Source organism: Halteromyces radiatus, assembly GCF_025201355.1.
Source record: "Halteromyces radiatus strain CBS 162.75 chromosome Unknown BX664scaffold_6, whole genome shotgun sequence".
NCBI classification, from domain to species: Eukaryota; Fungi; Mucoromycota; class Mucoromycetes; order Mucorales; family Cunninghamellaceae; genus Halteromyces; species Halteromyces radiatus.
This window is the reverse complement of record NW_026251692.1, coordinates 1,930,403-1,943,159: the sequence shown is the minus strand read 5'-3', so window position 1 is coordinate 1,943,159 and position 12,757 is coordinate 1,930,403. Positions and strand designations below refer to the sequence as shown.

Below are 12,757 nucleotides of genomic sequence, written 5' to 3'. Positions count from 1 at the left end.
TAGTATGTATATTCACATATTTTATCAATATAAAAACGTGTCATTTATACAAATATATTTATTTGTTTGATTATAATAAATCATCATCAATGTTTTTTTTTTCACTTTTTCCAGTAATTCTTTTTTTATTATTATTATCTATTCATTTTTGTATAGAAGCCTCGTAAAAAAAAACCCTGTATACCCGTCGTTGTCGGTGATCCAATTTGAAAGAAAAAAAAAAACCTTACTTTGTCGAAGTGATAGTTTTTTTTTTTTTTTTTTCTTTTTTGTCCCTCTATTTTTCCCACTTTTCAAGAAATACCTTTTTATCCCCAATCCCTCTTCTTCTTTTTTTTTTTCCTCATATTTTTGCAATAAAAAGAATAGGAATTGTATCATGGACAGAAATACCACAGGTTTATACGAAATACTGGGTATTAACAAATCTGCTACTCCTGAAGAAATCAAAAAGGTAAACTTATAACAGAACTCTGTTCTATCTTTATTATTATTATTATTTTATATGATATATTATTACTTAATAGAATAAATAAAACTCATGAAATTTTTTTTTTTTTATTTTTTTTTTTTTTATCTATTATAGGCTTATAGACGACTTGCTTTACGGTACCATCCAGATAAGAATCCAGATAGCGCTGACAAGGTATGAACTTTTTTTTTTGTAATTATATCTTTATTCTAATCTTTTCATATATATATATATATATATATAGTTTAAAGATATTAGCCATGCTTATGAGGTAAAGAATCTTAACTTAAAATACTACGCAATATGATGGGTACCAAGGCTATTTTCGCCCACCATGTTTTTTTTTTTTTTTTTTATGTGGCCCCAAAATAAATATAAAAAAGCTTTCCTTTGGTTTCACTAACTCATATTTATATAAACTTAGGTATTGGGTGACGAACAAAAACGAAGGGTTTATGATAGATATGGTGAACTTGGACTTCAAATGATGGGTACCATGGCTAGTCCACTTTTTGACCCAGAAATCGAGTCTATGATTTGTACTGTTGTTTTGGCTATGGATCTAATGTTGGTGCTTCTAATCATCTTTTTTGCATTCTTGGCGGTAAAGATTGATGGACGTGTGAATTGGTCTTGGGCCACAGTATGGATTCCTGTTTGGATAGTCAATATTTTCTTATGTTATGCTCTTGGACGCTTTATCTTATCTTCTTCTGTCGATAAAAATGATGATGCGGACGACCATGATAGCGGCAGACGAAGACGAAGACAACAACAGCAACAACAACAAGGAAATGATGATGAAGCAATGGATGATGATACTCAAGATCAAGAAAGCAAACGAGAAGAAAAAACAAAACAACGGATGCGCTTGCTCACTCGAGGATTATTTATGATTTACTTCTTCTTGACACTTCTCTTTCAAATCTTTATTGTTATTGCATTGGATCAAAAGGTGAACTGGTCAGCTGCTGTGGTGTTTATCCCTTACTTTGTGTTAGAAGGTTTAAACTTTTTATTGACTTTGGCAGATTATGTGATTGCTTTGACAGTGATAAAACAACAATTAATGATGGATGGTGACAATCATGGCAAGGTGAATGCAATGACTCTGGTATCAACTGCTCTGGTATTATTCTTTCACAAGTTTTGGTTCTTTGTCCTTCGATTGGTTTTCTTTATCTTGATGGCATTACGTATCGATAACACTATCACTTCTTCTTGGGCTATTGTGTTTATTCCTCTTTACCTTGTGGCTGTCAAGTACGCTATTCAACTAGGACTGAGCTATCGTCGGTTTAGTCGTTTACCTCAACCAGAGGTAGCTCATCAAGGAAAAATCACAGTCATGCTAGGTGCAGTGGTATTTGTAGTGATGGGTAGTCTTGTGTATGCATTGATTGGTATGGTAGCAAGACGTTTGGATGGTGTTTGGCCTATCGGAATGGCAACCGTCTTTGTTCCTATCTTTATTGTCTTGGCTGTGGTGACATGTTGTTGTGGATGTTGTCTTCCTTGTATCATGATGGTATCAACTTTAGGCGATATGGATGATTTGGAACCTGCTCAAGCTTTGATTGACCCTAATCGTCGTATCACTCAATCTGGTGAAAATTAGATTTAGATTCTCCCCTGTTTAAGCTTTTTTTTTTTTATTACATACTTCCCCTTGTATTCTTTGTATCATCAACGACTTTTTTATTTTATTATTATCATTACTATTATAATTATTATTATTTTCATCTTATTGATTGTTCTTCTCCTCCTCCCTTCATGATTTTAGAAAACATAGGCATCATTATTTACTACTACTTACTATTATTATTATATATTATTACTCTTTATTTTCATTCCAATTCCTCATCAAACTCCTTCTCTTTAATAAAATCATACAATCAACCTAATCATTGATGAAAAATACAATCATGTCTCCGTCATTCCATTCTTCCCCTGGAACTATCCATCTTTTTTTGGACCCTACTCTTGTTATTTTAGTCATATTCCATTGTTCTTTTTTTCTAAAAAAAAAAAAAAAAAAAAAAAAAAAAAAAAAAAAAAGTACGATGATGACATGGACGCAAGTTTATATTCAATTCACCAAAGAATTTTTCTCGATTGACAGACGTATTGTCGAAACATTTAAACACACACATACAAGGAAATATAGATTATAATTATTTTTTTTTAATTATAATATGTATTTGTAAAAAGAGTTTGTTTGTCTTTTTGACTAACGAAGAGGGGAAAAAAGAATATACACAAAAACAAAAAAGGAAACTATATATAGACTGAAAAAAAAAGAAAGGAAAAATAAATAACAAGTAAAAAAAGAACTATGATAAAAGTGGGAGAATCAGTATGTATATATGTATAAATAAAGAAGAAAGGGGGGAATCTTATTATTGAGCTACACCAACCACACGTTCTTGACCAGTAGAGTTTTGAGCAGAATATTGTTGACGACGACGTTGATGATACTTGGCAACAACATTAGCAGCTTTCATGGAGGCTCCAGGCATACAAGTGGAAGAGGATGTTGTTGTAGTAGATCCAGGAAGAAGACCCAATCGATTAACGATTTCCCGTTCAATTTGAGGATAAATTTCATCACTTGTATTTCCCCGGACAGTGACAGCAATGGAATGATAATGATTCAATAAAGGATCAGCCATGATTTTATGTTGTTGCATTCGAACTCGAAATACATCAGGACAATCATCAGGTCGTTTTGCTAATGGTTCACCTGTCACATCATCCAATCCTTGTACACGAGGTGGATTGTATGATAAGTTATATACACGGCCTGAAGGAATATGTACCCATCGATCTAAATAATAATAGTAATAACAATGATAATAATTATTAAAAAAACAATCATTTTTTTTAATATAATATAATATCGTTTTTACCCATGATTCTATCCAAGATGACTTCTTCAGGTACTTCCAGATTAATCACCAAATTCAAAGGTTGCATCAATTTATTCAATGTATTATCCAACTCATGTGCTTGCTTCAATGTGCGTGGGAATCCGTCCAATAACCAATTGTGCTGACAAAAAAAAAACCAATAACAAAAACAAAATCATAAGAAAAATGATTAGTTCTTATTCAATTATTATTATTATTTTGTTTTACTTACACCACCAATTTTTCCAAGTTCACGATCTACTAATGATACAAGAAGGTTATCAGGAACAAGTTGACCTTGAGCTACATAGTCAGCAGCTTGTTGACCAATAAAGGATTGTTGATTGATATTCTTTCGAAGTAAATCACCACTGGAAAGATGATGTACACCAAAGTTTGTTTTCAGTCTTTCAGATTGAGTTCCTTTCCCCGATCCCTATATCCGAGACAAAAAAAAAAAAAAAAAAAAGTTATGATTAATTTATGATATATTTATTTATATTATATATTTCCGTTCTTCTTCTTTATAACTTACAGGACTACCTAAGAGTAAAAGTCGTAAAGGTTGCATGGCATTAATGGGACAATCATGGAAAGATCTTATTTGAGTCTGAACTAGTTTTCTAAAAGGTAAAGTCATGACAGAAAGAAGAAAAGAAAAAGACAATCCAAAGTCAAAGAAGGAAAAAGGAAAGAAGCAGAAAAAAAAAAAAAAGAAAGAAAAAAAAAAAAAGGTAGATAAAAAAGGGTTTGAAAAAATACAAACTTGCCTTTTGATTGGCTGAAATTTAAGCTGTAGATAAGATTTTCACCAAATTTGTCATCTTCAGTTGACATATTCAACTGGCGCTCATCATTTTTCAAACATATCCATTGTTCATACTGGCATAAAAAAAAAGACGATGGCGTTTACTCTAGGTCATTTGATTGATCTTTTTTTTTCCCGTTTTACTTAGATACCTGATTAGGCAAACGTAGCACAAAATGGGATTTCGGGTCAACACGAGAATTATAGAATTTTAGTAATACATTTTTTTCACTTTTATAAAATATTTTTCTTTTTCATTTTTTTTTTTTTTTGTTTCTTCTTTTTTTTTTTTTTGTTCCTTTCATTACTTCTCAATATGATACCTGATAGTTGGAAAAGACCACAAACTAGACCTATTGTCTTTTCATATGTTATTGATTGGGCTTTAGTGGTCGTGATGGCGATTATATTTTTTATGATCGATAGAATCCAACCTTTTCATCGTGAATTTTCTTTAAATGATCCAAATTTGATGCATACTTATGCTTTGGAAGACTCTGTGCCCGTCTGGTTATTGGCGGTAAGAATGAATGATGATCGATAAGCAACATGCCTTACCTTTTCTTTTTCTTCTTAAAAAAAAAACAGGTTTTATGTGCTGTGATTCCTGCTGTCATCATTGCTTTTATGGCAACATTTATTTATAAACGAGCTTTGGATTTGAATCATGGTTTATTAGGTAAATGAAAAAAATGGTACTTGATGTTTTTTTTTTTTTTTTGTTGTTCTGATTTTTTTTTTTTTTATCTTTTACATTCTATAGGTCTTTTTTTATCACTTGCTTTGTGTGCTATGATAACCGATACAGTAAAGTAAGAAAGGAAACTGAATAATCATCCATCATAAACTAAACTTTTATTAATTTTAACTTAGGGTAAATAAATAATGGAAGATGATACGAATGGATGATGGCGTTATGGTTAGACTAAAACTCCCCCTTTTTATTTATTTCACATACTAAAAAAAAAATGATCTTTTTTTTTCGTGCCACTGATGGATGATTCGATATGATGTAGATCACAGTAGGACGACCACGCCCAGATTTGATAGCCAGATGCCAACCACCTGCTGATGCACATGATCCTCATTTTGGTTTATCGAATTATACCATCTGCACTGTAGACCCAAGTACACCTATCATGATAGATGGATTCAAATCATTCCCAAGCGGTCATACTTCATGTAATCATGATTACTTTTTTAAAGTTTATGCAAACCGATCACTCGTGTAACTTTTTTTTTCCTAGTTTCTTTTGCTGGATTGACCTTTTTTTCTTTATACTTGGCGGGCAAGTTGAATCTATTTGATCAAAAGGGAGAAGGGGTAAAGAAAAAAAAAAAAAAGAGTCAATCTTTTACATATGAATGCTAACCTATAAATGGGTATTGATTATTATACTGGGTGATGATATAGCGAACGTTGAAAATATTCATTTTTTGGATTCCTATTTTGGGTGCACTTCTTGTTGGTATCTCCAGGTACAGAGATTATCGTCATCATTGGGGTGATATTCTTATTGGAGGTATTGTAGGTAATGATGAATAGAAAAAAAAAATATATTTCATTTCTCAAACAACATAATATAATAGGTTTGATCTGTGCCATCTTCTCTTATCATCAATATTATCCTCCTCTTTCTCAAGGTGGTAATCCTTATAATGGTAGAATTTTACGACACAATCAGAATAATCACTTTGATGAAGAATCACAACAAATCGAAGAAGAATCACAACAACATATGCCATCTTATCGTCATGATGATGATAATCATGATACTAATCACCCTCCTAGTCCTACTTCCATTAAAGTAATATAGAAACAAAAATATAAACGGAGTATAAATACTGTAACACACATCCTGTCAAATGGACGAAGTGATTCTTTTTTGGATACTAGTCCCGGCCTAAGTTATATCAGCAGGGGGGTGGAATTCGATCAAAAAAAAAAAAAAAACCAATGGAATGATAATAAAAAAAAAAACTCGTTTCCTTTTTTTTTATTCGTTCAATTTTATATATACAATAGGATGATGATTATATTTTTATTATTATTTTTTTTTAAGTGTTCTTGGTAACATCAGTATTCTTCATGGTTTCATTTTTCACAGTGGTATTAACGACATTACCACCACCATAATCTTCAGTATAGCCTACTTCAGTAAAGCCAGTTTCGGTGAAAGCATTATTTCCCCAAGAATCCTCAAATCTAGCGGCTGCTGTTGAAAAGCCTGTAGAAGTTGCTGATTTAATACCATCATAAGCTCTTTGAGAGGCCATTCTACTACCACGCCTAAAAGGATGATAACCCTTTGGTGCATCATCGGTAGTCTAATAATATAAAAATGAAATAAATATTTTTATAATATAATATAAAATTTAATAATTATAACTTACCGATGTAGTTTGATTATATTGAGATTTATCAGACATAATTGCTTTAATATGAATTGAAAACAAACAAACAAACAAAAAAAAAATGAAAAGGAAATCATCTCTTTTTATATAATATTATACTATGTCATTTTTATGCAAGACATATCCTATTGCTAGAATCAGTTTTAGTGTGTCATGCTTATTGAATGAAACATTAGAAGGTATAAGTTAAGAACCTCAACTCCGCATATTCATCCATCCTTTTGGAAAAGTGGGTCAAAAAAGAGCCACAAAGCACGTGGTGAATCAATCCTTTTGTCAACCTAGAATTTGTCTCCGCCTATTTTTTTTTTCTTCTTTGCTCCCCACCTTCCCCCTTTTTTTTTTTTTTCTCTCTTTTTCTTTTCCGATTTCCTTTTTTCTATATATTTTGACCAGTCAATCCGTTTATTATTATTATTATTATTATCAAAAATTATCTGATACCTATTATTTCTTTTTCAACCATTCATTTGCATGACCAGCCATCAACCATCGGCTTCAAGCCAACATCATTCTTCCGCCAATGTTGTTGGTGTCCATTACAAAGTCGGAAAGAAGCTAGGAGAAGGTAGTTTTGGTGTATTATATGAAGGTAAAAGTTATTATTATTATTATTATTATAAAAAAAGAAAAGTTATTATTATTATTATTATTATTATTATTATTATTTTCTTTTATTTATCATTCATTATTATATCTAGGAACCAATTTATTAAACAATCAATCTGTTGCCATTAAATTTGAACCAAGAAAATCAGATGCTCCTCAATTACGAGATGAATACCGTACTTATAAAATATTAGCTGGACTACGTAAGGAAATAGACTTTATTATTACTATTATTATTATTATTGTATTCAATCATATTATTATTATTATTATTATTATTATTATATGAATAGAAGGAGTACCTAAATCGTATTACTTTGGTCAAGAAGGTTTACATAATATTTTGGTCATTGATTTATTGGGTCCTAGTTTAGAAGACTTATTTGATATGTGTGGAAGACAATTCTCTACTAAAACTGTAGCTATGCTGGCAAAACAAATGGTAAACTTATTTCTCTCTCTTTCTCTCTCTCTTAACCCGTACCATTTCCTCCTATTGATATTCATAAAAAAGAAAATATTTTGATCATCTTTCTACCCCCCCCCTCCTTCTTTTCTATTCCCCTTTATGAAATATCTACTTATAATCTTCTTATTTATGTTTATTTAGCTCTATCGTGTTGAAAATGTTCATGAACGAAGTCTTATTTATCGGTAATATCTATATATTTCATAATATAAAACAATCTTCTTATCATTTTTTTTATACATTCTAGTGATATTAAACCTGATAACTTCTTAATTGGACGACCTGGTTCCAAATGCGCAAATACAGTGTTTATGATCGATTATGGCATGGCAAAACATTACCGAGATCCCAAAACAAAACAACATATACCCTACCGGGAACGCAAAAGCTTATCAGGCACTGCAAGATACATGAGCATCAATACCCATTTAGGACGAGGTAAGAATGAATGATAAAATAAGGAGGGAGATGATCTTATATATATATATATATTTTGGAATGATACTTGGTTATACTTACTATTTACGAAATATATAATACAGAACAATCAAGACGGGATGATCTGGAATCGCTTGGTCATGTGTTTATGTACTTTTTACGTGGATCTTTACCGTGGCAAGGTCTCAAGGCAGCAACAAATAAACAAAAATATGAAAAAATTGGTGAAAAGAAACAATCCACTCCTGTCAAAGAACTATGTGCTAGTTATCCAGGTAAACATAATCATCATCATTATCATCGTCATCATAATACCTACTAACTCCTTTTTTTTTTATATTCATTAGAAGAATTTGGCGTATACTTGCAATATGTACGTAAATTGGGATTTGAAGAATCACCCGATTATGAATTTTTACGAGAACTATTTAACAAGGTGCTCCGAAACAATAATGAAGTGGACGATGGCGTTTACGATTGGTGTTTGTTAAATAATGGCAAAGGATGGGAAGTACGTATTATATTAATATATAAATTTCGTATATTTGCTAACTATCTTTTTTTTTTATAACTTTTAGACTGTCAATCGTCATCGACATGGACGTGAATCAAATCAAGGCCGACGTACTCCACAACATCATCGTCAACAACAGCAGCAGCAACAACAGCAACAGCAACAACAACAACGACAACAACAACAACAACAACAACAACAACAACAAGAACAACAACAACAACAGCAACAGCAACAACAAGAACAAGAACAAATTCAACAAGTGTCGGCTAAAAGACATGTTTCTCAGCAACAATCACATCAACATCGTTCTAGTCAAGGCTTGATGGATGAAACCAAGGCACCAGTAATGCCACCTTCACCACAACATGGCCTGCAAGTCAATATGCAACAAGATATACCTCCAACACAACATCAACAAAAGAATGATCGTGGATTCTGGCATAGTTTCATGTCCTTGATAACCTGTGGTGCCATTGCTTAGTCAACCAAGATAGATTAGATACATCCTTCTTCCCTTCCTTTTATTACTATTATTATTATTTTACACCTATCCTTCCTCCTCCTCCTCCTCTTCCTCCCACTATGTTATTAGTTTGTTGGTTCTCTTTTTTTTTCGGTTTTTTTTTTTTCTGGTGGTGATTGAAGAGGGGTTGGTAGGTTAGACTATTGATTTCCTTACTAGTTATGCAACCACTTTGTTTTTCTATGCTTTTTTTTTAATATTCCTTTTTTACTGTATTACATTTTTATATTTGGTTCATCTTTACACGACTTTACCCTTATTGATTTTTTTTTTTTTTGTTGGGACATCATCCCCCTCCCCCTTTTTTTTGATTTCTCCTCTCTCCCATCATCCAATCAAATCAACTGAATAAAGAAAAGTAAAATAGAAAACATGATTGTAGATATGTTGAAATTTTGTCTTCCTTTTGGAGATATGGACCTCGAGTTTATGATACTTTACCAATAAGGAAGGAGACCTCTTTTTGTAGAAAAAAAAAAAAAAAAAAAAAAAAAAAAACTGTCTCACAGAATTTAATAATGTCATCAACAAAAATATTCTAATCCGCCCTACTACAAAAAAAGAAAACACAATCGACTTGTAAAAAAAAAAAAAAAACCAAATATTTTTTTTTTTTAAAAAAAAAGGGAGAGCTTATTCAAAGGGTCGTTTATTAAAACGGCGTAAGATATATAACCATAATGACAAGACTATAAAAAAAAAAGAAAGGACTGAGGAGTACTAACAAAAGTGAGTGAGGGGACATCATTGCATTGTAGGGTAATAAGAGGGATAAAAACGAGGATCAAAAGGAGGAGGTCGAGCACCCATAGTTGGTAAAGTGGAACTGCGTTGGATTTGTGATGATCGTTGATGTAACTGTATATACTCTTGTTTCAGTTGTTGTTCCCGTTGATATAATTGCATTCTTTCAAATTCTAATTGTAATTGCTGTTGTTGCTGGTTCAATAATTGTTGTTGTTGTTGCTGGTAGAGCTGTTGAAGCATAAAGGGTGGCACCATGGGATGGTTGGAGTGTCGTTTTAAATCAGGTTCACTTTTCATTGACTTGAGTCCTTGAGGTACTGATCTTGTTTGCGGTAATGGTGGATGTGATGGCGTAGATGTGGATGACATGGGCGTCACTATTGAATTTGAAGTGGTTGTTGTTTTGGATGATGTGGATGGTGAAGGATTGGCAGAATGTTGTGGTGATCGGTTGGATTTGCGTTTGTTTTTCTTCTTTTTCAAATCAGGGACTGAGCGTGAATGTCGAATGGAGGATGCAGACTTTTTATTGTGAGATCGTCGTTTGTTACTAATTGATATACCATCGTCGTCATTATCATCATCATCTGCTTCATCATCAGCATCGTCATCGTTCGTGGTACTAAATGTTGATTCTTTATTTTCTATGGTGCTATTGTCTTGTTGATTCTCTTCATTGCTTTCAACATCCACTTGACCTTTGGATGATTTAATGGTGGAAACTGTACTGGTGGAAGTACGAGGCGTGTTTTCAGCTGAGAGGGTAGGAGATGCAGGTGTTGATGGTCGGGGTGAAGAGTTAGATGAACGGGGCGAAAGCTGATCTACAGTTGCAGGAGGAGTAATGCATTGTTGTTGCTGATGATATTTGGTTAGGGTTGGTGTCGAAGTAGGATCCAATGGAGTGGCAAAATTGGTGCCATGTTGTGGTACGGTCATGGCGGAGTGCAAAGACGGTGACATTGAGATGGGTGGTACAGTGGCACAAAGCATGGGATTCATTCCAGACGCTGTTGGTACAATAGAGGAAACAGAAGGAGTCATCATCATGTTTCCAGAAGTAGTAGGTGTATACATCATAGGAGCAAAAGGTTGTTGTTGTTGTTGTTGTTGTTGTTGTTGTTGTTGTTGTTGTTGTCGCATAGCTGCTAGTTTATATTGTTGACGATGACGATCTTTCATCCTATTGAGCATTGATTGATTTGATTCCGCTACATTGTCTTCAATTTGATGAGCCCATTGATCTACTTTGCGTGATACATTCAATCGATGATGATGTCCTCGTCGTTCCATGATAGGACATGCTCCAGGAGTCTTTCGAAGTTTTTCATCATGTTCATCATCACTTGATTCATCATCGTCATTTTCTTCAGAACCTGATACATCTGAGTCTAATACGATTTGTGTTGTCACTTGTTCCTTCTTTGTTGTTGCCGTGTTGTTATTAGTAGGTGGTCCAGAAGAAGACGTGTGCTGAGATGTAGGTAATGGTTGCATAAGAGAAGCAAACATAGAAGGTTCGTTGGATTGATGACCTGTAAGATAACTACTGTAGATACTATCTTTGCCAAATAAAGCAGTCGATGTCACTGGAGTGGAATTGACATTTGGTTCCTTTTTCTGTTGAAAAGGTTGTGTTTGTGTTGAATCCATTTGGAGTTGTTCTGATAGTGCAAAAGCCAAAGAGATGTCAGCATGTAGTGAATCTAATGAATAAAAGAGCAGTTTAGATTGTCTGTGGTTAAACACTTTACCCCTTTTTTTTTTTTTTTTTTACGGTTTTACCTTGAGGTTGAGAAGATTGCTTGAGTTCAGAGAAGATATCGTCCAATAAACTAGCTTCTGGTTTAGTAGTTGTTGTCATATTATCGTTTGAGTTTGTAATGGTGGTAATAGCGTTCTGAGCATTCCATTCTTCAGGTTGAGATTTGACATCAAAGTCCAGCTTCAAAGACAAAGGTTCAACTGTAGTAGTAGTAGTAGTAGTAGTAGGTAATGGAGGTCGATCGGAAGTCTTGACTCTACTCTTTTTACTAAAACTTGGTAATTTTTTTAGTAAGCCCATAGTGTAAGACTGAAAAAGGTATATATGAAAAAAAAGAAAAAAGAAAAAGAAAAAAAGAAAAATAAGAAAGGAGAAAGAAAAAAAAAATAAAGTAGTCAATTTTTCGCGGGACACCGGATTTTTTTAATAGAGCAGATATGAGATGATGATGGTCCCCTAGTACTTTGACCTTTACTTGGTTTTTATTTAGCCACCATTTTCTTTTTTTTTTTTTTTCCTATCACGATGTACTACCTTTACCTTTAAGGGAAATTGGGCAATCAATCATTAATATAAAAGAGGAGTTTTTTTTATTTTTAATGCACATCAAACGGCGATTCCCTTACATACACAATAACAATAAACTGTAGAAAATCTTAAATCTTAAACTACATATGATCTATACCTTTTCTATATAAAAACAAAACTTTACAACAATATAGTAGTAGAATATCCCATTCTTGGCAGTTCCCTTTTTTAGTCTCGATCCGTTACCCCGATCACAACGTGTCAAAATACCTGATTCATATCAATCAGTACAATCACACTTGTCAACCATGCGTCTGTCTGCATTTTCTTCAGGGAGATACTGTAACTACATGTTTCATTCATTTATTATTGAAAAGATCTCTCCATCACATCAACACAATAAGATAATATTAATAATAATATTAATATCATTAAAAAAAAAATCTTGAATGGATTGCAGCGGGATGATGTTCTTTTTAAGGGTATTTGTTATGTATTACAACATAATTTACAATAGGATATTGTATAAACATCATGTCATATCAAACGAAAAGGAT

The 12,757-nt window shown here is 32.8% G+C and overlaps 5 protein-coding genes across 5 annotated transcripts; 3 read left to right on the top strand and 2 right to left on the bottom strand.

The window, feature by feature from the left end:
* The first annotated feature begins 257 nt into the window (after window positions 1–257).
* Window positions 258–2,437, top strand: BX664DRAFT_338762 (uncharacterized protein). The gene is made up of 4 exons (XM_051546493.1): window positions 258–454; window positions 587–646; window positions 717–743; window positions 897–2,437. Exons 1-4 carry the CDS (start codon window positions 380–382, stop codon window positions 2,088–2,090), a joined length of 1,356 nt encoding a protein of 451 aa, XP_051398602.1. The 5' UTR covers window positions 258–379; the 3' UTR covers window positions 2,091–2,437.
* Window positions 2,438–2,871: 434 nt separating this feature from the next.
* BX664DRAFT_266084 (adenylate kinase-domain-containing protein) lies at window positions 2,872–3,952 on the bottom strand (the record flags this gene model as incomplete). The annotated part of the gene is made up of 4 exons (XM_051540883.1): window positions 2,872–3,299; window positions 3,382–3,523; window positions 3,614–3,817; window positions 3,917–3,952. The coding sequence occupies 4 exons, from the start codon at window positions 3,950–3,952 to the stop codon at window positions 2,872–2,874; spliced, it is 810 nt and encodes a 269-aa protein (XP_051398601.1).
* Window positions 3,953–4,505: 553 nt separating this feature from the next.
* On the top strand, window positions 4,506–6,006 carry BX664DRAFT_316680 (phosphatidic acid phosphatase type 2/haloperoxidase; the record flags this gene model as incomplete). Its single annotated transcript, XM_051542725.1, has 8 exons — window positions 4,506–4,709; window positions 4,778–4,868; window positions 4,953–5,001; window position 5,063; window positions 5,206–5,371; window positions 5,437–5,513; window positions 5,604–5,721; window positions 5,780–6,006. 8 exons carry the CDS (start codon window positions 4,506–4,508, stop codon window positions 6,004–6,006), a joined length of 933 nt encoding a protein of 310 aa, XP_051398600.1.
* Window positions 6,007–6,947: 941 nt separating this feature from the next.
* On the top strand, window positions 6,948–9,533 carry BX664DRAFT_338749 (kinase-like domain-containing protein). The gene is made up of 8 exons (XM_051546492.1): window positions 6,948–7,196; window positions 7,306–7,416; window positions 7,507–7,655; window positions 7,824–7,867; window positions 7,930–8,120; window positions 8,225–8,395; window positions 8,468–8,631; window positions 8,699–9,533. Exons 1-8 carry the CDS (start codon window positions 7,079–7,081, stop codon window positions 9,116–9,118), a joined length of 1,368 nt encoding a protein of 455 aa, XP_051398599.1. The 5' UTR covers window positions 6,948–7,078; the 3' UTR covers window positions 9,119–9,533.
* Window positions 9,534–9,776: 243 nt separating this feature from the next.
* Window positions 9,777–11,982, bottom strand: BX664DRAFT_387812 (uncharacterized protein). Its single transcript, XM_051549410.1, has 2 exons — window positions 11,693–11,982; window positions 9,777–11,613 (listed from the first exon to the last, which is right to left on the bottom strand). The coding sequence occupies exons 1-2, from the start codon at window positions 11,970–11,972 to the stop codon at window positions 9,905–9,907; spliced, it is 1,989 nt and encodes a 662-aa protein (XP_051398598.1). The 5' UTR covers window positions 11,973–11,982; the 3' UTR covers window positions 9,777–9,904.
* Window positions 11,983–12,757: the final 775 nt, after the last annotated feature.